The 24,262-nt window shown below is 39.1% G+C and overlaps 1 protein-coding gene across 1 annotated transcript in view; it reads left to right on the top strand.

The window, feature by feature from the left end:
- Positions 1-24,262, top strand: part of LRP2 (LDL receptor related protein 2) — a 180,528-nt gene that overhangs the window by 86,320 nt on the left and 69,946 nt on the right. Inside the window, exons 22-35 of the mRNA XM_072961113.1 lie at positions 429-671; positions 1,810-1,929; positions 2,954-3,070; positions 4,582-4,959; positions 6,114-6,362; positions 7,573-7,784; positions 8,540-8,724; positions 9,663-9,891; positions 10,833-11,007; positions 13,128-13,250; positions 15,194-15,360; positions 16,312-16,455; positions 20,269-20,378; positions 22,404-22,581. Coding sequence (XP_072817214.1) covers positions 429-671; positions 1,810-1,929; positions 2,954-3,070; positions 4,582-4,959; positions 6,114-6,362; positions 7,573-7,784; positions 8,540-8,724; positions 9,663-9,891; positions 10,833-11,007; positions 13,128-13,250; positions 15,194-15,360; positions 16,312-16,455; positions 20,269-20,378; positions 22,404-22,581 — 2,630 coding nt within the window. The remainder of the gene's footprint in view (positions 1-428; positions 672-1,809; positions 1,930-2,953; positions 3,071-4,581; positions 4,960-6,113; positions 6,363-7,572; positions 7,785-8,539; positions 8,725-9,662; positions 9,892-10,832; positions 11,008-13,127; positions 13,251-15,193; positions 15,361-16,311; positions 16,456-20,268; positions 20,379-22,403; positions 22,582-24,262) is intronic.

Genomic DNA, 24,262 nt, shown 5'->3' with positions numbered 1-24,262 from the left:
CAGAGTTTTATATGAATGTTTTGTCAATTTGCAATTTTCAGATGACCCCGGTGATGGGAGGAAGTATAGCTTAGAAGTAAAGGATGGGCCTAGAGTCACATCAACTAGAGCTTTAGTGTTGGGCAGATTACTAGGCCTCTCAAAACCTCATTTTCCTCATCTGTAAAGTACAGATAATTATGTGTACCTCGCAATATTGTTGTGAGGATTAAGAGAGAAAAAAATGTATAAACACTTACAAAAGTGCCCGGCATATGATACTTGCTGAATAAATGTCAACCAGTGTTGATGATGGTGGTGGTGGTGACGACTTGCACATTTTTGTGTAATGCTCCCATCGAAAAAGGAAAACTGAGCCTTTACACGGTATGATCTCATTGAAAAGGCTGTCAAAACAAATGTCTTCAAGACCCCTCTTTCTGTTGCAGATACCTCCTGCGCACCTTCGGCGTTCTCATGTGGCCATGGAGAAGAGTGCATTCCTGGATACTGGCGCTGTGACAAACACAACGACTGTGTGGATGGCAGCGACGAGCAGAACTGCCCCACCCAGGAACCCACGTCCTGCCGGGCAAACTATTTCACCTGTGACAATGGCCTGTGTGTCCCGATGAGCTGGGTCTGTGACACAGATAATGATTGTTCGGATGGATCTGATGAAAAGAGTTGCAGTAAGTTTTGAACGATTTCTCTTGGTTGGTTTGCCTAGTAAGTAGATTTGAAGAAGAGGTAGGCCGTGCACGTTTCCTCTAAGGCTTCCATAATTTTCCTTGTATCTTAGCCACTGTTCTATTCCATCTGTCAATCCCAGGATCAATAGGCTATAAGAGCAAAGACATGGGAAGTCTTCCTAAATATTTTCTGTGGAAGCAAAACAAGGACTGTCTCTAATGTCTAACATCCAGATAGACACTGAAAGAAAAAATCCCCTAAATAACTACTCAGATATTTAAAACAGTTTGCTTTCTAAATCATATGAACATATCCAGACATTTGGCTATTGGTCTTTTTTTCACTGATACAGGCAAAAAGGCAGTGGGACAAAGAGGCACAGAACATTTACATTTCATGACTCTTACCCACCTGCTTTTCCCCTTGCCAGTTCTGATTTCCTTTAGGTTGTTGTTTGTTTCCATATTGCAATCACAGTTTGAGGTGGAACAGAGTTCCCTGGATGAAGTTCTGTGCCGGTTGCATGATTAGGCTAGTTAGCCTCCTTCTGTACTGGGTGAGCTCTAAGGCCCCTTCTCGCTTTCACATTCTGTGAGACTCTATTTAATACAGTTTCATGTTGTGGGTGGGGCAGGTGGCACATCTGACTCTAAGGCTATGTCTCTTCAGCCAGCTAGGACCCTGGGTTTTGGAACTGTTCTGCTTAGATTTTGGATTAAATCTGGTTATCATGGTCTGTCTGTACACTGTTGCTACTACACATTTGGGTCCTAAGGACCATGCTGCCATGCTGGGCTCCATTGCTTGGCTTTGGTGTAGAGTCATGGACTTAATAGTATTCATGAGGTGTAGTCCAGTCCAAGGCCAGGATGTTCACTTTCTAAGTGTGGCCTGTCTTTCAAGGTGCAACCCCAGTTTCTGAGTCAGCCCTATCATCTTTTTGTTCCTATATACGAAAGCTGTCCTCGCTGGGCTCTTCCTGGGCTGGCTTTGGTAATGTGGCTGACTTGAAGGAATTTTGAACACACACACAACTGAGATAACTTACCCATGTCCTTCACTTTTTACAGTTTGGTTCTGGGTACACACTGAACAAGAAATAAACTGTTATTTGGTTTTGTTTTTGGATGACATTAGATCTTACAAACACCTGCTCCCCTAATCAGTTTCGTTGCCCTGATCATCGATGTATTGACATAACTTTTGTCTGTGACGGGGAAAACGACTGTGCTGATGGATCTGATGAGAGTGCTTGTGGTAAGTACATTGCTTTAATTTTTAAATTTTTTAATTGATTAATTAATCTACTGAAGTATAGTTGATTTACACTGTTCTATGTTTCAGCTATATAACATCATGATTCACAATTTTTAAAGATCATACTCCATTTATAATTATAAAATATTGGTTATGCTCCCTGTGTTGTACAATATATCCCTGTAGCTCATCCCTATCTTGCCCCTCCCCCTTCCTTCTCCCCACTGGTAGCCACTAGTTTGTTCTCTGTATCTGTGAGCGTGTTCCTTTTTTTGTAATATTCACTAGTTTGTTTTATTTTTTAGATTCCACATATAGGTGATATTATACAGAATTTGTCTTTCTCTTTCTGACTTATTTCACTAAGCATAATACCATCCAAGTCCATCCATGTTGTTGCAAGCTGCAAAATTTCATTCTTTTTTATGGCTGAGTAGTAGTCCATTATATTTATATTTATATTTATATACACACACACACACACACACATACACACATACATACATACATACATACACACACACCACATCTTTATCCACTCACCTGTTTTTTTCTTCTGTCAGCACAAACTGAGTTTTATTTAAAGTGATGTAACATATGTACATTTTTTTCCCTTCCAAATTTGTTAACTGTTAAAATTGCCCTTTTGGAGATCACATTGAAAATTGTATTTCACTAGTAATGTATCAAATTTGCCTGTCAATTGATACATTCTAGATGAAGCCTTAAAATGATGTTTTGAGAGTCATAATCATTGATAGCAGATGGTTCTGTAAAACTGGTAATTACAGGCTCTTTAAATTCATAACATACATATATTTAAACATTTAAATAGAAGTCCATTTTCTTCAAAAGTAATTTTCTAGTACTTATCCAGTCATCTGTTGATGCACACAGGTAGCTTCCATATCTTGGCTATTGTAAACAGTGCTTTAGTTTTATTCATGGTGTTTAGAAAAAATCTGAATATTTCGTTGTTTTTCTCCTTTGGCTAATTTCTAATACTTTTCTCTCTCGTTTTTAGTTGTTAATTGCACTGCTTCTCAGTTCAGATGTGCCAGTGACAGTAAATGTATTAGCAACATATATCGTTGTGATGGTGTTTTTGACTGCAGTGACCACTCTGATGAGATAAATTGTCGTAAGTACCATATTCCCAGTGTGTTTCAGGTGAAGAGGTCATTTCATGTTTACCAGTATTGATATTACCACAGATTTTCTCTTATTCAGACAAACTAGAGGGAAGGTAGCCTGAATTACAAAGCATTGACAGAGGAACGCAGTATTGAACATACAGTAACATTGACTTGGCATCACCAAATAATGACTTGTAATTTGTGAATCAAGTGGTTGTATAAATGGGCACTTTCAAACTGTCTCTTGAGTAGGTTAAATGCTTCTTGTTCTCACTATTAATTTTCCCTAGGACAGCCCAAATTAGTGGGTTTCAAATTTTTGAGGCTTACCAGATATAAAGATATTTTAATGGTTTCTTTTAAATCTCAATAAGGAGGTCAAATCAAGCAAATCATTATTTAGTAGCTGCTAAAATGTTATATATGGTCTTTGACCTGAGAGTCTGGTAAGAGAAATTAGAGAAAGTAAGAGACAATTAGAGCAAAGGAGATAGTTTCAATGATCTTGTAGAAATGATACAGACGCAATTCTGTCTTTGAAGGTTCAGAAAAAAGAAATTTTTTTCTAGTCAGTGGACTGAAGGAGAAATTCTCAGAATATAAATCTCAGAATATATAATCTTCATAGACTGTTGACTTATAATGGATAGGATTTGTTATTGTCCACTTTTTATATTAAATGAGGTAGGTGGTCCTTTGTTGAAATGATGGTATTTTGGACCATAAAAAGTAGGTTTCCATTAATTCTTCTCCCAAGTCAGAAAAGGAGTGGTTAATCTATGGATAAAAAAGAAAAGTTAAATGCTTATATACTTTACAGGTGTGTACAACACCCAGAAATTCTTAATCACTGAATTTCTGTTTCACATTGAAAACATGGAATTCTTCTGTGGTGGTCTGAGGTTAAACTGCCAATTACCTTGACTTGCTAGTCCCTTACGAGGTTCCTGGGAAGGAGTTTGGCTTTACTCCTGTGAAGTAGGCAAGCAATTCTTATCTATCTCTCAAGGTTTGCTTGATGAATAGTGGAAAGTTTGCAAAGAATTAAGAATTTACAGTCTTCTTTGGTTTACTTAATGTGTGCTAGTTTCATTAGATATAATTCATTTGAGGAAAAATTATAACATCCAAATATGTGATATTAATTAAATGCATGATTTCCAAGTCACTATAGATGTTTAAGCTCTATTGAAATGCTCTGATGATTCTTTATTATTTAATCTGTAATTAGAAACATAGGAAACAGAATTTTCTTTTGACTCAGAGACTTATCTTTGACCTAAGAGTTGTACATCCTGTTCTTTGTTGTCAGATCCACTAATCAGACACAGAGATCTCTGTGTACCACAATGTCAGAGAAGACCCTCTATCATTTTAGACTTTAATATTGAATTTGTCATAGTCATTATTTTAAACCTACCATTGATCCAAAATCATTTCCTCTGAATCTAGGACTTATATAAAAGGGGTTATGAATTGCATTGACAAGCCCATTTCCCCTATGCTATTCTCTTAGAAACCAGGCCTCCTGGTATGTGCCACAAAGATGAATTTCAGTGCCAAGCAGATGGTACCTGCATTCCGAAGAGCTGGGAGTGTGACGGGCATGCAGACTGCCTGCAGGGATCTGATGAGTACAGTGGCTGTGCCATCAAAACCTGCCCTTCATCTCATTTCCTCTGTGGCAACGGAGTCTGCATCTTCAGAGAGTGGCTCTGTGATGGGGACAATGACTGCGGGGATATGAGTGATGAGAAGGACTGCCCTACTCAGGCCTTTCATTGTCCCAGTTGGCAATGGCAGTGCCCCGGCTATAGCATCTGTGTGAATCTGAGTGCGGTGTGTGATGGCATCTCTGACTGCCCCAATGGGACAGATGAGTCCCCACTTTGCAGTAAGTTTCCTGACCACAGTTTACTGGCCATAAATTCATTCTGAGCAGTGGCCTGCTGTGCAGCATCATGTCACTGTCACACGTAGCTTTTGAGGAGGGGATTTCAACTCCTTTCTGAATTCAGATCTGTGTAGGGATAGTCATCATGAAATTCAAATAAATCATCACTGGGTAATACTTCTCATTAAATCCTTTGCACCTGGTTCTGTGTTTTTACTTCAGTAGACCGTCACATTAAGTCTGGTTCTGTTGGTAATGTGCTCATAAGTTTTTCTAACTTTAATATTTTCTAATTTCAATCAGAACTTGCCACAAAACAAATGAAGCCTGGGGATTTGTGTCACTGTGATTAAACTCCTGTGATTGGCATGTAATCCTAATTACTGTCCTTCCTTTCTTTCCTCTTTAATCAATGCTCATTCTCAGATGAACCCCAGCCAGGTATGATTGCGAAGTATTTTAAATTCTTACGATTTTATATGCATTGTGTTTGTGTGCTGAACATGTGTCCTAATCATTTTGACTTACTTCCCCTTCTAGTGCATGTTTCATATCATGACTCTTATAAATAAGTTTGAATACCCATGAAAATAGCAGGCATTTGCATCTTCAGACAGATGAACTATCTTTTGGTGCTTCAGGCATTGCCATTTTAGCTCTGAAAGTAAGGGTTGATGGCATGTTAGTGCATCTGTGTCCTCTAATCTTCCAATTGCTTTTTCCCTTCATAGACCTTCTAGCCCTGGCTCTTCAGTGTCAAAGTTTTATCTTCCATTTCTGTGTAGGTAGAAGGATGACAGGAAACAAAGTGGAGGGTAATGTAGTTCTCTTTTGTATGCTTTATCAATGACAGTTGTGTTTCTTGATGTCAATAATATTTCCCCAAGTTTCTCTCATTGCACTAAATGGAGTTATAATAGAGGGCTGTATAGTGAAGAAAATGGTCCAAGTCTGATGGATGCGAAAGATAGTAAATCCTCAGGCAAATCAGAGCACTGGACAGCTGTGGAGCTCATCCAGGTGGATGCTGCTTGCAGCTCTTATTTGGGTATCGTGTGGACGGTGGCCCAAGACTGGCATATAATACAACAGAGTGAACCACGGAAGCAAAGGTTCCTGACTTTCCCCTTTGTGATTCTTTTTCTTTATTCTAGACCAGGAGAGCTGCTCAGATTCCAATGCTGGTTGTACTCACCAGTGTATCCAAGGGCCCTTTGGAGCTCAGTGCCAATGTCCATTGGGATACTTGCTTGCCAATGATTCTAAGACCTGTGAAGACATAGACGAATGTCGTATTCCAGGCTTTTGTAGCCAGCACTGTTACAACCTGAGAGGTTCTTTCCGGTGCTGGTGTGATACGGAATACAGGTTAGACGCTGACGGGAGGACTTGCAAAGCTACAGGTAATGAAAGTGAACAAACTCCAGCCGGTTTAGCAAGCACACACCAGAGCTTAACATGAAATGTTGTGTGTAGGCATTTAACAAGTTTCACCATTTTTGTATAATGCTTCATGAATTCAAATCAGCCAATATTAATTCAATTTCTATTATGTGAACGTATTTATGCTGTGTTTTAGGATATTGATTTGGCTGCTTTAAAAGTGACCAAATGAGGAATGCTAAATCAAAATAGACAGGTTCTTTCTTTTTCAGTTAGGAATCTGAGTGGTAGACTGGTCAGTTCAGGGGATAAAACTGGTCAGTTACCCTCATGGTATGGCTTCCATCTAGGGATCCAGAGCTATTGCTCCAGTCTTTGGCTTCTCCCAGAAGGTAGGAAAGGAGCAAGTAGCTTCCATTCCAAGGATGAGACTGGAATTTGACACCTCATTTCTACTCACATTTTTTTTGGTCAGAACTTATGTGGTCACTCCAGACTGCAATGGAAGTAGAGAAATGTCTCTAGCTGAAAGGCCCTGTGTCATGCTAAAACTTGGCTTAATTTAGTGCTGAAAATGAAGAAGAGGAGAGGGGACATGGAGATAATTAAAAGTCTCTGCTACAACTGAATACAAAGTACAGAATAAGCAAAGTACAAAAGTAACTATAATAACAAGAAGAGTGCAAGTATATTTCACTCCAGGTTCATATTTAGACGAATATTGGGGTGTAATCCAAGGAAGGATGATATTTTGAAAAAGCTTACCCTAAATACTCATGAAAATCAGCTAACTATTAGCATAATATCATTAAAGTATAGCTGGCTTACAATGTTGTATTAATTTCTGGTGTACAGCATAGTGATTCAGATATATATGTATATATAATTCCTTTTCATATTCTTTTTCATTATAGGCTATTACAAGGCATTGAATATAGTTCCCTGTGCTATAGGACCTTGTTGTTTATCTATTTTATATATAGTAGTTAGTATCGGTAAATCCCAAACTCACAATTTATCCCTCCACCTCTCCCCTTACCCACTGGTAACCATAAGTTTGTCTTCTATGTCTATGAGTAGGGTAACATCATTCTTGTAGGGATTTTTGTTTGCTTTTCCCATTACTGTAGTTTGGAATGACATCTTTCTGTTACCAAACATATTACATCAAATATTAATTGTCTTTTTCACTCAGAATCGTTGACAATTTTGCATTTTCTTCTTGGACAGCATCTGAAAGTCTGCTGTTAGTTGTGGCAAGTCAGAACCAGCTCGTTGCTGACAACATCACCAACCGAGTGCACTATATCCATTCACTTGTCCAGAGCGGTTCTCACATTGCAGCTGTTGATTTTGATTCAATCAGTGGTCGTATCTTTTGGTCTGATGGAACTCAGGGTAAAATCTGGAGTGCATTTCAAAATGGAACAGACAGAAAAGTAGTAAGTATATTTCTAATGACCTTTGGCCTGACTAGTTCCCCTGTCTTGGGTCTGTTTGCTATTATTCACCAGTGAGAGAAGGGCCTACCTCATCTTAGGCGGTTCTCATATTTCCCTCTGGGCCACATCACTCCCAAGAGGCCTCGATAATCCTAACTCCTAATTGATGGGCTCTGAATAGAGATCCATTACTCTGAATTCCAGGACACATGATGCAGAGACCTCACAACATCTTTGGGCTCTTTTTTGTAATTTTGTTTTTCCTGCGTGAATGAGATTCAAAAAAAATGTGGAGGAGGTTGCTTTTCTTAGGTTTAATTCAGTTGCGTTTCTTGATCTGTCTCCCAGAGTTTCAGTTTCTTGAGCCTTAATGTTTATGTTTCTTCTGCCCCTTAGAACTTTATTTTGTAACTGTTGGCACTTAATCAATAAAGGTATTACTTTTGGCCTGTGAACACTGTAAAGTTTCATAGGGTTGCCAACTTAACAAATGGATACAGCTTTTGTTTAATTGAAAAAACTTTGAAACCAAAATGAAACTACACACTAATCCAACAAGAGAGTATTCCGTTCTACAAAATCTTGTGTATTTTTCTTAGAAAATCCTACTGTTCCTTACATGGGAAGACAAAATTTTCTAATCCTCACAAGCAATCAGAGGACAGTCAAAGCCTTATCTAGCTTTTCATATAATTTCCATGTTTGCATTCATTTATTCCCTTTAGAATTCACTCTTTATTCACTTTTGTCTTTAGATACTTGACAGTGGTGTCACCATGACTCAAAGTATTGCGGTGGATTGGGTAGGACGTAATCTTTACTGGACAGACTTTATTCTGCAAACAATTGAAGTCTCTAAACTGGATGGGAGCCACAGGACTGTGCTGATTAGTGAAAATGTAACAAATCCAAGGGGACTGGCATTAGATCCCAGAGTTAGGTAAGACTTTTTTTTTTAATTAAATGTACACGGGGTGACTAATACTCTTATCACAAAATGTAAAATGATTCCTGTTTAAACATCTCTATAGAAATGGTAACCATACAACTGGTTGTTGCTCTCCTTCCTTTATTTGAATAGTCTTCTTCATAAAGTACATGAGAGCAACTGGTTGTTCACTTGAAATAAAGATCACATTGATTTCTTAGCTTATATGATTAAGTTTCTAATGAATGCATACAGTAATATTGCAAAGATGGGCCATGGTACTTGCTATACCATGTATACCTCATGGTTCCACAACAGAAATGCTAGATTTTCCTGCTTCGGTTTCATATTGTTTACTAGGGCTCCCTTTTACATCATATAAGGAAGAAAGTTTTTGCCTGCTGGTCTTAAAAGGAAGAAATTCTCCCTTGTGCTCAGAAAATTTTGAGGGCTTCTTTCCTTAATTTTCCTTGTATTCTCTTAGATTCTTTCCTGCAGGATGAATTAGGCAAATCATGTTCAATGCAATGCAGACTTCCTAGATATTGTAAAGTATTACACACAAGTGAAATTTATGATGAGTCTCTGATGATGAATAAATCGACTCACTTACCTGAAAAATGACAGGATAGATAAACAGGGACAGATGAATTATTCTAGATCAACTCTTTGTGGCTTGTAAGAAGACATGAATTGGCATCAGGACATTTCCGTGTCACAGTGTACTACATGTTTTAAGAACATTATAAAAACACACAGATGGCTTGTGACTGTGTTATGATTACAGTTTTACTTTGTGACTCTCAGAGGAAATAGTAAGCTCCGTGCATAGAGTCTGGAGATGATTTATTTTAAGCAGAGCATAGACATTGAGATTGTGTTACTTAAAATGACAGTTATCTTCCGTTTCAATATGTCCAGTCCAGTTGGTAACTAGCTACTTTTCACAGTGACCGTGTGATCTTCTGGTCTGACTGGGCCCATCAACCTCGTATTGAACGAGCCAGCATGGATGGCAGTCTGCGTACTGTCATTATCCAGGAGAAGATCTTCTGGCCCAATGGCTTAACTATTGACTACCCCAACAGACTGCTTTATTTCATGGATGGCTATCTTGATTACATAGACTTTTGTGAATATGATGGAAGCAATCGGAGGCAGGTGATAGCCAGTGATTCGGTAAGTCTAGGAAACTAAACTAAAACCACAAAAATGGCTTGGTAGGAGGCAGATGGAGTAACAGGAAAACTAAGAAGTTAACTTCTGTCATAGACATTACAACGTCAGTGTAATGTGTGAGGGCCAATCCATCTTTTATTACCAACAGAAAATAAATATTATAGTTCCTGGTCAGATCGTGCCATGTCCAGAAAGGATTAATAGCTCATGTGGTTTAGTTGATCCATAGCTGCTAATCTGTTGCTTCTATGAATCAATCTAAACGATGATTTAATTATATTTAGATTCTTCAATTACATCATAGCCTTTTAGATATTTTGTATTTTTATCCAGGAAATTCTGGTGGATTTATTTTCCCAAGTTAAAAGGGAAAATGCAGAAAATAGGTTATGTTACCAAAGAGCTCTTATTGACTTCTATTTAAGATTGTCATTGTTTATAGTTCTGTGACTTAAAGAGGCCCTGGGAGATCTCCCTACCTTCAGGAAATAGGCATCCAAGCCATCTCAGATTTGTGTGAATCAGCGAGTGGCAGAACAAGATGGCAGAAATAGCACTGGATACGGAGTGGGGCTAACGGTGCAGGGGCAAGGACTTGGGAGCAGGGGTTGAGGAACCTGTCACTAGATAGCTGATCCACGTAAGTCACCTTACTCCCTGCACTTCAGTTTTGCTTCTGTTTGTAAGATGGATACCCAGTGTAATAACCAGAGTAAAAATGAAGGCTAAATGATGCAGGTACATGAAAGTATTTTGATTGGTGAGTAGGATATAGGTCAAGAAGTATATATTTTTTCTGTCTCTTGAACAATGACTTCACTATGCCTTCATTAAATTAAATAATAATGGAAACTGTCTTCTTGCGCAGATATCCTTTTCTACTTTGTTCATCTTGGTTTTTATTTCTGGGTGAGGTCTCATTGTCCTTTTCTGCTTCACAGATTCTGCGGCATCCATACGCCCTAACTCTCTTTGAAGACTCTGTGTACTGGACTGACCGCTCTACTCAAGAGATTTTTAAGGCCAACAAATGGCATGGGGGGAACCTGTCGATGGTAATATCTCTTCACCAGCCCCTTGGGATTGTTGTGGTTCATCCTGCAAAACAACCAGCTTGTAAGTGATAGAGATATTCTGCTTGGGTACAGCTTGGAAAACACTGATTCGGGGAATGCTGAATGTATACTGTTGCAGACGCATTTGTTTGGGTAATATATTTTCCTTTCTTCTTTACTAACCATGCCAGTCCTAACATTTCCATGGCCTTTATTTACCATGGAAAACATAAATCTTGTATGTCTTTATGTGTTCAAGTCTCCCTGGTCTTTTCTCCCACTTCCTCTCACCACGCTGGACTTCCCTGGACTTCTTCTTGATACAGAAGCACACCAGGCCACTTCCCATCTCTGAATGTCTGTGCTAGCTCTTCCAGCTGCCCTGGACCCGCTCCTCCTACACATCTCTGCCTGAGTTGCTCCTTCATGTTATTTAGAATGCTGTCATGCTGCTTGGTGGCCCTTGACTACCCTATCTAAAATAGCTCCCCCAGCCACCCCATAATTCTTTTGCTGTTTACTCTTACATTCCGAAATCACACAATTTATGAGTTTAGCTCTTTCTTTCCTTCCTTCTTCCTTTCTTTCTGTCTTTCTTTCTTTCTTTTTAAAAGAATATCTGCCTTATGTTTATAGTAGTCCCACTGCTTAGAATGGGGTTTGGTACATAGTGAAGGCTTACTATTTTCTAGGTGAATGAATGGATTAACGAATCTAAGAAGGTTTGTAATAAGAGTGTATAAGATTTAGGAGCATTCTGGGAGCACGGGATGCACACAGGATCCCATTACTTCTGGGTCAGAGACGCACAGAGATGTCATCAATAGAAAAATAAAAGATTATTATCTAACCAAAAACTTGGACAGCAGTGGGTAAATGTCAAGGTCACATAGGGAACACAATTTGGTTTCATTTGATGTAAAATGATCTTTTTTGGGTCAGCCAAGGAGACACATCTTATTAAGCATCAAATTTCTATTACTAAGCTCTGGATTACTCAGTGGCTGTTTGTTCATAATCTGTTTATTGACTGGATTGATCTGTGACCCTGGGCAAGTTACTCCTCCCTCTTATGCCTCTTATGAATTTTATGTTGAAAGAATGATGTTGCGGGGGGCAGGGTGAGTGGGTAAAGTAGTTTAGGGAAAAAAACCAAGCCAGCTGAGGTAACTTAATGTACTTCTGTCTCCAAATATTGGGGGCCTCTGAGAGGACAATAATAGCATGTCTTCATGCACATTTAAATTTTTATTTATTAATTGAGATCTAATTTACAGAGAACGTTGTATTAGTATTAGGTTTACACATAATGGTTTGATACCCATATATATTGTGAAACAATCACAACAGTAAGTTTAGTGAATGTCCATCACCACACATTCTTTTGATGAGAACTTTTAAGGTTGACTCTTTAATAATGCTTTAAATTTTTTTTTTATTTTTTATTGAAATGTAGTTGATTTACAATGTTAGTTTTAAGTGTATAGCAAAGCAATTCAGATATACATACATATATATTTTCTTTTCAGATTCTTTTCCATTATATGTTATTATAAGAAATTGAATGTAGTCTCCTGTGCTATACAGTAGGTCTTTGTTATCTATTTTATATATAGTAATGTGTGTCTGTTAATCCCCAGCCCCTAATTTATTCCTCCCTGCCCTTTCCCCTTTGGTAATTACAGTTTTTTTTTCTATGTCCATGAGTCTATTTTTGGTTTGTAAATAAAACTTGTATAAGATCGACTGTTAACTACAGTCATCATGTGTACATTAAATTACATCCCCAAGACTTATTTGTCTTGTAACTAGAAGTTTGTACCTTTTGACCACCTTCACACATTTTGCCTCCCCACATCCCTTGCTTCTGACAATCGGTTCTCTCAGTTCGGTGTTTTTGTTTTTTGTTTTTGTTTTTTTAGATTTCACATATAAGTGAGATCGTATTTGTCTTTTTCTGTCTGACTTTTTTCACTTAGCATAATACCCTCCAGGTCCATCCACGTCGTTGCTAATGGAGGATTTCCTTCTGTTTTACGGCTGAATAATGTTTCATAATAATATTTGATGTTACATGTATACACACACATATCACATCTTCTTTATCCATTCATTCTGTGCACTTAATTGTGGGTGGCTTTCCATTTACCAGTGTTTTCTTTTCTTCTCTTTCTATTACAGCCAGAAATCCATGCGCCCAAGCCCACTGCAGCCATCTATGTCTGCTATCCTCAGAGAGGCCTTACACCTGTGTCTGTCCTTCAGGGTGGAGGCTCTCTCATGATTCAATGACATGCATGAGAGGTACAGTATGTCCTTTAAGTATGCCCCAAAGGTGGAGCTTGTCAGAGTTTGTGCAAAATGGCGCAAGCTCTAAACCATTTGGTGATGGACTGTGTGCTGTGTTCCTCTGATTCAGCAGGTATCTGTGGAGTGTGTGATGTAAGGGGTGAGTTAATTGAGTTAATTAGAACTCAATTGTAATATTGTTTCTGTATATGGAGCCAATAGTATGTGTGCATGTGATTCAACAATCTTTAATCTCACGTTTTCTCTTACTGAGTAATAGTTAAGTAAGATATGATAACAGGATATTCCAAATTCTGCATTTAGAGGTAAAAGTTCTTGACATTTGTGGATAGCTTCATTTTTCAGGTTCTTTATCTCATTTTTATTCTCATAACCAGGAGTCAGTAATGAGTGTTCTAATATAGGTCTTCTGACTCCAATTTCAGTACCTTTACTGGATGGTACTTCAAAGATGAAAGTTTTCTCTGTATGAAATATTTCAAGTGATCATTTGAACAATTTATTCTTCATCTCATCCTAGATATCTTAGTATGTTGCTTGAAAAGTATGTTGAGGGTTATACTAAGTACTTTAGGGAGCAAAAGTACAGGGCAGATTATGCAGATATAAGCTTCCTGAAAATCAAATTCCATCAGCATGTAATATTTTGCAGTGATACTTTCATGATGAAAGATTTTAATTACTGGTAATGCTTACAAAGGGATTGGCATTTGCCATTTTTCTTCAGAGACTTATTATGTACCTAATCCTCGTTGACATTGTTTAATTTAGTGTGTCCTCAGAGTCTTTCAGCAGAAGATTAAACTGAGCTATAGACATCTGGATACAAAGCATTCTTTCACTGCATGAAGATTGCTGAACTGTGCATTGGGGACTGGTGTAATCTATATTACTATCTGATGGTGACTGATAAGTGTTAATTCTAAATAGTACCTTTTGTTGCTTCAGAAATAATTCCATTAGTGGTTTTTCTGTGGGCTGACTTTACTGAGGTGGAACTTTTTCAGCATTTCCCAACTGGCTTCTGAGAACCAGTTGGGTAACTGAGTGCCAATATACGGTAACTTAAAAAAAAAAAAAGTGCTCATTTTTTTTTCAACAGGATGCTTAGAAAACTGCTAACATTTATACATGAAAATATTTTACTTGATTTAAGTATTCCTCTAAAATTTTGTTGGCTAAGTGTCTAAAATATCTTTGGAAGTGCTTATGTGGTAAGATTAAGCGAGAAAGCAGATATTGTTTGATATTGGCTATGTAAAATCATGCATGAATAAAGTCTGAAGGATGCAATATATAATGGCCAATAGTGCTTACAGTTGGGAAAAGGAATTATGAAATATTTCTATTTCTTTCTAATTTTATGCTACAAAATTTTAAAGTGAGAGCTTTCTCTGAATTAAATAGTTCTTTTTTTATTGTTTAGAAAATGTGTTCCCTACAATGCTCAAAACAAACAAAACTCAAACTAAGACATCTTTGCAGCACCCCCTAAAATTAACAACCATATATCCAAAATAAGATTGTGCAAGGGAGGGCTTACATTTGGGAGTTACAAATGTCACCTCTTAATTACAACATGCATTTCCCATTTCTGACTGTTGTCTCTTCACTCTTTGAAGTGTGCCGTTCATCAACAGTAGTCTAATTGGCTAGATTAACGGTGTGAATAAGGAATTAATGAAGAGTAAGTTAAATGTTGACTGCCTTGGGTAATTCCAGAAGTGTTTTGTGTGGGGTTGGTGATCTGGTGACCCAGCAACCCACTGAAACCCAATGAAAGGCCGTGGATTGTCTGATGAAATCTCGATCATGCGTTATAGTTACTGCAGCAATTTGCAATGGCATTTTGTCCCATCAGATGGTAACATGCCACTGCCTTCCGTTACTCTAAATGTCTGGGATATCATTTTGACTGATATTCTGTTATTTCACAGGTGATGAGGCTTTCTTAGTAGTTGTAAGACACAGCATAATTTTTGGGATTTCCCTTAATCCTGAGGTGAAGTCCGACAACGCTATGGTGCCTATATCAGGGATACACAATGGCTATGACGTGGAAGTTGATACCTCGGAGCAATTCATCTATTGGATTGAAAATCCAGTAAGTTTTAAATAACTTTCAAAGTATGTAACTTGTTCCTGAAGAGCCTATCTGTGCTGATGCCTTCTTATATTTTTGCTGGCTGGGAAATGGCCCAGATATAAATTAATTTACTACTAACCTTTTTTTTTTTTTTAAATTTAGTGAGGGATGTCAGTGGAAAGTTGGCCTGGAGCAGAGGTTTGATAATAAGCATGCTTAAGCTATTGGGTATTATTTATTCATTCAGCGAGCATTTATTAAGTGACTGCTAGTCTCCCTGAGCTGAACTAGCTGCTTCGCCCTGCAGAATCCACGCCAAAAAGAAGCCGTAACAAAGCTTGTTCTAAAAGAACTTTAAGCTGGTTGAAGATATTAGACTGGCATAAAGATGATCATCACTCAAGACCAAAAGCAGTAGTTTGCTAAGGGAATTCCAGGAAATATTTGCTGTGACTGCTTTGGCCTTCAGTCTGCATCTTTGCCTCCACGATAAAAATAACACTCCTTTAATTCTCTTCCCATTGGGCCCCTTTCCTCACTCTTTAGGGAAGAAACCTGTGAGGATGGGGAAGGGGCAAAGAAAATGCAAGTGAGGAAGAGAGGAAAGATCTTTGGGCTTGATGCATGTCACCTCTTTGGGAAATATACTCTTACACCTGTGACTTGGGTTATTTTTAGGCCTCTTCGGCCTGTGGGAGTTAAGAAACAAATTTCTGTGGCCCACATCAGAGGTAGCCTGAATGGTAAGCCTTGCATATTCCTGTTACACATTTGAAAATCAATGTTTTCAAAGTGTTGCCGGCATTAGCATTGTCCCCAGTGAGCCCACCCAGTGGTGCTGAAATGTGGCCTTTCGTCCAAGTGCGAGGCGTGTTAAGGAAACACGGCAGCAGGCAGTAGCCACAGGGCCAGGCGTGCGTTCGTGCAGACGCCGTGCAGCAGCTCACCACTCCTCGTCTTTCTTCCCAGGGGGAGATTCACAGGGTGAAGACAGACGGCACCAATAGGACGGTCTTGGTTCCGCTGTCTAGGCTGGGGTCTGCCACGAGCCTGGCTTTAGACTGGCTATCAAGAAACCTTTATTATACCGATCATGGAACTCATTCAATTCAGGTAATGCTTCCAGAATACCACATACACAAACACTGGCACAGAAACACTGGTTTCTGATTCCTGTAAAATCTGTTCTCAGGAAATGCTGTCATATGGAGGAAGCAAAAGGGGTTGAGATATGAGTGTTAACTGTCAGTCTCTGAAGCCAAGGAAGAACTTAAAAATAAACCACTGGAACTTCCTACTGCCCTACTGTGTTTTCCTCCTAAGAATCAGTAGTAACTGATTCTTATAATAGGATTTCAGACAATTTGTTACAATATATACAAATACAGGTAAAAAACATTAAGTAAGGAATTAACACAAAGTGAGGCTTATAGCAGTCGAGGAATTTTCAGTATCTTTCCTCATCACAAGTATTCAGTGCTATTTAAGTTCTAAACCAAATTTATAGCTACCTCTGTTCTAAGATGCAAATCTTTCTATGACGCCAACAGTGAAACACAAAGTAGAAACGTGATTCTAATTCCTTTGATGCTTTCCTCTTTGAGATAAGTGTTCTTTTTATTGCAATTCCCAGAAGAAATTCTATATGGGCACAGGTACGAAATCACATGAAGTAAATCAGAGGTAACTTGACTAGTACTGGTTTCCTCCACTCTGGGATAAGGTTAAAACACGTAAGGGATGGTTAAATCAGAATCATTCTGAGAGTGAAAATTCCTGCTGCAAAGGGATGGTCTTGTGAGCGCAACAGTAAGGTGACAGCCCACTACTCAGGTGAGGCACCAACTGGAAAGCTGGCTTTCTCTGGGGTGTTCGGGAACATCGATGCTGAGAATGAGGACGGCACACGGTGGCTAAGTGGCTAATTTGGAGCAGATTCCATAGGAAGAGTGCTTGTCTGATAGTCAGAACAGTGCTGTACAGTTTACCAAGGTCTTCCACAAACATCATCTCATTCAATCCTCACAACACACGTTCCCGAGGGCATGCAAGTGTAAGAAACGTTCACAGTGACAGGGACGTTCGCAGTACACGCAGAGACTAACCCCTAGAACACCTGTCTCAAGTCAGGTAGAACCAACAGCTCCTAACATGAGGGGAACTTCAGGGGCTCATCTTGTTCAAGTCCTTTGTTTTTTAGACAAGAGCCTGAAACCCACAGAAGCTAAGAAATTGGCTTAAACAGTCAGCTTCACTGCCCTGATTCTTGAAAGCGGGTGGGGTGGGTCAAGCGGGGGTCTCTGCCTTGTTCCAAACCACGAGGCCAGCAGTCCAGCACTACTCCATCCCCCTTTGACAGTGACAGAAGGTATTTTGCATAACCTCAACTAAAAATATCGCGGGCCCATCAAAAACATAGGCCGTGTTTACTGCCCAAGACCTTTAATACCAAATTCACATGTCTCCAGAGTCCACTTAGTACAAAACTGTCTTGATTGCAAATGGCATTAATATGCTCCTATTCCGTCTCTTTTGCTCTCTTACTTTGTAAATGGGGTCTTCCCTCTTGGACTCATAGTTTTCCAAAAGCAGGATGCATATCTCTTCCAGAGTTGGGTACAATGAAAAAGCACCACTTGAAGAACTGAGTGTGTACGTGTGCATGTATGTGTATGGGTGAGGCCACTTTAACTGTTAGTAAGTTAATAATCGTGCCCCCAATGCAGTGAGGTCCAGAGGAGACAGAACTTGCTTTGGAGTCCTGGCTTTGAGTCTGGCTTGCCTGCTCATTTATACATTCATTCAACAAACACTAATAAATGCTTTCTATGGATCATTGCCATGGTTAGTCCTGGCTATTCCAAGATGAATCATACATTTTTTTTCCTGCTTTTAAGTAGCTCACACATCTGAGAGCTAGACACATAAACACATACCTTTGCTCCAGTGTAAGTATGGTATGTGCAGGGACTATAACGTGCATGTGATTGAGGACAGAGGGAAGTGTGTGGGGATAGGATGGCAGGCTTCCCCTATGTGGTTCCTTGAGAGCTAAGTCTTGAAGGATGACCAGTCTTTATTTCTGCCTGACAAAGAAATAGGGAAAGAAAAACGCTTGAACAAAGACCCTGAGATGTGAAAATGCACTTTGTCACTGGGACAGCACTGTGTTTCCTCTACTCACAGGCTGTTTGACTTTGGACAAATTGTGTAGCTTCTCTGAGCCTCTGCTTCCTTGTCTGTAAAGTGGGGTTAATAGTTCAGTAAGTAAAAGGACATGCCACTAAGTTATCCAGTGAGTACAGAGCCCTGTTTCCGTCAAGTCACCAATATATTTAGAATATTCATTAGGTAAATTACTCCTTTGGTGTTTTTATTGGTTTTATTCTTTGGTGATATCAACTGTGACTCTTCCAGGTGAAAGTCAGATTCCTTAAGAAAGCAGAAATAGTGTTCACTTACTGCTCATCTGTATAATAACATCCCTTCCAGCAGAAGAGTAATTCACATTAAATTCCAACTTTTCCACTAGGGGTAGCTGTGTGCCCATTCACTAAAAGCAATTTTGTAGCTGAAAAGGGAACCGTACAGAATGGCTGTGTGTGGAGGAGCTCCATATATTCCAGAAACCAAGGAAAGGAACTTTCCTTTGAACCAAAGACTTCCTTAGGCCTAAGACAAGGAGAGAAACTGTAGCAGAAAGAGGCAAATTGAAGAGAGGAAAATTATTTTAGTCCAAATAGGAGAGAAAGGTATGACACAGGAGAGAGAAAAACATAGAGAGGAGAGTGAGGGAGAGAAGGGTGTGTATGTGTGTGTTGTGTGTGTTAGAGAGAAAGAAAGAGAGAGGCAGAGATAGAAACAAACACAAAGAAATAATCAGTTTGTATTGAAATGCAGTTTTTTAGAAAAGCCTTCATAGAAATCAAGAGACATTTTCTGATTTCTCATCTCAGACTTAGTGCATAGTAAAATAGCCTTGGTTCTATAAGAAGCTGCTTCTAGTCCAGGTATCCATACCTCTCTGTGATGTTGCAGAGTTCTCTTAACACTGTGGTTATAACCATTCTAGCAACAATACTTTACAAACATGACGTTGGGAAAGCCAGGGATCCTCCTAGGCCTCTTTTTCATCATCTGTTTTAAGGACATTAATAATGGCACCCACTCACAGGCTACTGTGAGGGTGAAATCTGAGAACCCTTAGTATAATGCCTGCTACCTAGCGAGGTCCTAATAAATGGACAATAAAAAAGGCTAGGAAACGCGTCGAACGCAGTTGTGCTGGGTGCTGCGGTAAGTGCTCTCCATGTGTTGTCTCCCGTTTCTGTGAGCTCTGTGCAGCAGGGGCTGTTATCATCCACGTTTTACTGACAAAGTTCAGAGAGGTGCATTCATTTGCCTCAGGTCACATAGTCAGATCTGGCAGGACGGGAATTTGCACTCCTGTGTTTTAACTCAGGCCGTTAACTTGGCGCAGAATTCACTTTAACTCTGAGTAAATTCAGACTCTTTGATCATCTGTGTTTGCAGTGATGGGCGCTGGTGCTCTGGCCCAGTCACTTGGGTGCAGGAGCCCTTTGGACCCCCCATTTGTCTTCCAGAGTTTTCTAATCTTTTTCTGAAGGCATTTTGTAGTTTTGCTCAGGCAATGATTCTGTATGTTCACTCATTTGAATCTTTCTTTTATCTGTGTAAATATCCTGTCCTGAAACTTTTAAGTGAATTGAAAATAGAAATTGGACAAGTGAGTTTGTTTTCTTACTCCCATTTTCTATGGAGCTAATTTCCTCATAGCCCTGAAATGCAATTAGAGATTGTCTGAATCTCACGCAAACCCTCCCATCCACCTTTACTCATGCTTTGAATCTGTGGTGTGTTTAAGTTCTCCTTCATCTTAGCTTTCTTTGTTTTCCCCTTGTGTAGGTTTTGACACTCCGAGGAGATGTCAGATATGGAAAAACATTGATTACCAATGATGGGACAGATCTTGGAGTTGGTTTTCCAGTTGGCTTAACTATTGATCCTGTTAACGGGTGAGCGTTCATTCCTAAACAGCACACGTCTTCTGTACAGTGCCCTTCTTGTTCATATTACAGGCTGACAAAATGGAAGATTTCGAACTTAGGACCTTTTCTGATTTCATATGCCAATGTTTGAAAAATACAGATCTCAGTAAGAAAGAGGAATAACTCTGTGTTACAGTTAATGTGTATTTTCAAATTAATAACACTGAAGTTAAAGTTAATTCCAAACAAGCAAGAATTTCAGGCATTTAAAAATAGAGCTATGAGTGAACAATAATACATTTTGATCTTGAGTGAATGTGGAAAGCTTTAACGGGATGGATAACATTGAAATAGACCTTTAGGATGAGAAAGCATTCAGTAGGTGGAGAATGAGTTGCAAATGGGGAATGGTCCTGGAGGTCAAAGAACAGTGAAGTCCCAGAAGCATGGTGGTGTTTGTCATGATTGTGTAGAAGGCTGGAACCAGAGGCTTAGAGTAGGGACAGTTGATCAGACAGAAGCTACAGCAGCTGAAGTCATTTGGGTGCAAATCAGGGAGGGACTTCCATGTCATGTGAAGGAGTTGCACTGTATTCTTTTGAGAAATAAGGAGCCAGCAGGGAATTTGGAGGAAGGGAATGATGGAACCTAATCAGTATTTTAGAAAGATTGGTCAGGATAGAAGTGGAAAGGGTCAAGGGCAGGAAGAAAACATTCAGCCGGGATAGGAGTTCTCAGCTAAGGCCAGGTGGCTTCAATTTTTAGTGAACTCAGAATTCACAGGAGTTTTGTGACTTTGTCCAGCAAACTTTTAGTAGCTTGGAATGGGAGAAGAGAATGAAGATAATGACAGGAACACATGGTTAGCAATTAGCAAGGTAGGCACAGTGGGAGATCAAGAGAATAAGTAAAATTATTATTAAAATGGTTAATGGGATGCAGTCCAGGATAGAGGGACTGAAGGTCTGAGACCTCAGACAAGTTTTAAGGGCAAAGAACAGGTTTGACAGAAGAAACAAATAGGAGCAGGGATGAGGTGGAAGAGTTTGGTTGAAGCAGGGAATTTCAGAATTTGAGGACTTAAAGAGGGAGAAGTTAGAACTGAAAAGGAGGTTCGTGGTTGGGTATATTGGATTGGTGCTGGAAAAGGTACATATATAAAGATGATTGGAATTAAGGATTTTGAGGATTTGTGGGAGAAGAGTATAAGAGGATTGTGTATTGAGGCTATAGCAGGAGGTGAGATAGAAAGGAATGAAAACTTGGATTCAAGTCTAGAAGTTACGTCCTCAATGGAAACAGAAAGTAACCCTTCATATATTTTAATGAAATTTCATAGATTGTGGATTTGGCAATTCTGTGTGCTGATTAGGGTTCCTGTGTATATATTGCATTTTCGATCTTAAAAATCAGAAAATAAAGTAGCTGATCTTGTGGTAGATGATTTGGAAAAGCATTAAATAAGAGTACTGAGGGTGGGGGAGGGTATAGCTCAGTGTGGTAAAGTATGTGCTTAGCATGCACGAGGTCCTGGTTTCAATCCCCAGTACCTCCATTAAAATAAATAAAAATTAAAAAAATAAATAAACCTAATACTACCCCCCGCCCCAAAACAAAACAAAACAAAACAGGACTAAGAAGTGATCAGGGAGGTATTTGACAACATTTACATTAACTTTGTTTTAACTTCCTAGTGTACCAGGCAGTGTGTGAGTCTTTGAAAGGTATTGACTGTTGTTACAGGCTTTCCTTAGTCCATGAACTTTCAGCCTGTCTGACCAAGCTAAAGGATTGCCCACCGATGGAAGATGCTACCCTCCTGTATTAGATACCATTTTAAATGGCTTCTGTCCCAAAAATAACTGGGAAGTATACAGGCACTACAGAACACTGGTTAGGTGCTTCTCCACATTGCACGTAACAAGATACTGACGTCTCAGACTTCCTCCATAGAATTATGTGCACCTTAAGGACAAGAAAGGCACATTTTTCATTTAAATATGTAATGAAAACATCTGATTCATTAAATACTGGTGCTCTTCATGGTTGTAGGAAGCTGTACTGGTCAGACCGAGGAACTGACAGCGGCATACCTGCCAAGATTGCCAGCGCGAACATGGATGGCACGTCTCGGAGAACTCTCTTTACTGGGAACCTTGAGAACCTGGAGTTTATCACCCTTGATATTGAGGAGCAGAAACTGTACTGGGCGGTCAGCAGCACAGGAGTGGTACGAGCACCCTTCCCAGTCTGTTGGTCTTCGTTGCTGAGCTTACGAGGCTGATACTGATTGTTCTGAGTTGTCTGGCAGTGGTTCTCGAACAATCTCACTTGGCCACTCATACCAGTGTTTTACTGCCTTTTCTCTTGATAACTTCTTTCCCTCATTGAAGCCCACTTGTTTATATATGTGCATGGCTCCTTACAGAATGTTTGTTAATTTTATCTTATCCTTTCTTTGTCTGCAAGATAAAATAATTCCATTTTTCATTTCATGTTTGTCCTTTAACAGCCCTTTGTTTCATGTTTTAGTGATTTCAGAGCTAGAAAGTTCTCTAGGCTCTCCAATTGTAGAGACTAAGTGAAAAAGTACATAGCAAGCTTCTAGGCTCAGCGTCCCCTCATAGCTACACATTATTCTCTAATGTCCTAATGTGGTAGAGGCATATGTGGCAATTTTTTTTTTAACTGAGTTACAGTCAGTTTACAATGTTGTGTCGGTTTCCAGTGTGCAGCACAATTTTTCAGTCATACACAATATACATATATTCATTTTCACATTCTTTTCACCATGAGCTACCACAAGATCTTACATACATTTCCCTGTGCTATACAGTATAAACTTGTTTATCTATTCTATATATACCTGTCAATATCTACAAATTTTGAACTCTCAGTCTGTCCCTTCCCACTTCCCTCGCCCCTGGCAACACAAGTTTGTATTCTGTGTCTATAAGTCTGTTTCTGTTTTATATTTAAGTTCATTTATCATCATCTTCTTCTCCTCCTCCTCCTTCTTCTTTCTTCTTCTTCTTCTTTTCCACATATGAGTGATATCATATGGTATTTTTCTTTCTCTTTCTGGTTTACTTCACTTAGAATGACGTTCTCCAAGAACGAACGTCATCCATGTTGCTGCAAATGGCATTATGTTAGCATTTTTATGGCTGAATAGTATTCCATTGTATAAATATACCACAATTTCTTTATCCAGTCATCTATCAATGGACATTTAGGCTGTTTCCATAACTTGGCTATTGTAAATAGTGCTGCTGTGAACACTGGGGTGCAGATATCTTTTTGAATTAGGGTTCCTTCTGGATACATGCCCAGGAGTGGGATTACTGGGTCATATGGTAAGTCTGTTCCTAGTCTTTTGAGGAATCTCCATACTGTTTTCCACAGTGGCTGCACCAAACTGCATTCCCTTTACTGGTAATTTTAAACTCCAAGGTTGAGTTCATTATATTCTGCAATAAGAAGCAGAAATGATATAATTTCATTCATTCACAGAAATAACATTTGATCTTCACTGCTGTACTCATGCAGCTGAGCTGGGGCTAGGCACATAGAAGGTGTTCCATAATAATTATTGATCAATTAAAATATTGCTTTGAATGTTGAATTGAATATGTGCTGGTCTCTTTGAAAGAACAAGAGTGATTTCATACCTGTCTTTGGTAAGGATGCTCTCCATAAAATTGTCCAGTAGGTTTGGTTTTCAGTTTGTTATAGTTCAATGAGTAGTAATTGCTATTATGTCCTTATAATGGGGAAAAAGAAACAGTGCTGTGTGTGAAAGCACTTTGCAGCCTTTGATGCATGTGTGCAATGATGAAGAAGCTCTTGCCACATGCTGATTTCTGCATACAAATTGGCATGTCCCCGGCAGGACTCCCCATTGCCTTCCC

This window comes from Vicugna pacos, chromosome 5, assembly GCF_048564905.1.
Source record: "Vicugna pacos chromosome 5, VicPac4, whole genome shotgun sequence".
In the NCBI taxonomy this organism is placed as follows: Eukaryota; Metazoa; Chordata; class Mammalia; order Artiodactyla; family Camelidae; genus Vicugna; species Vicugna pacos.
Note: the sequence above shows the minus strand (reverse complement) of the source record. Positions and strands in the feature narration are given on the sequence as shown.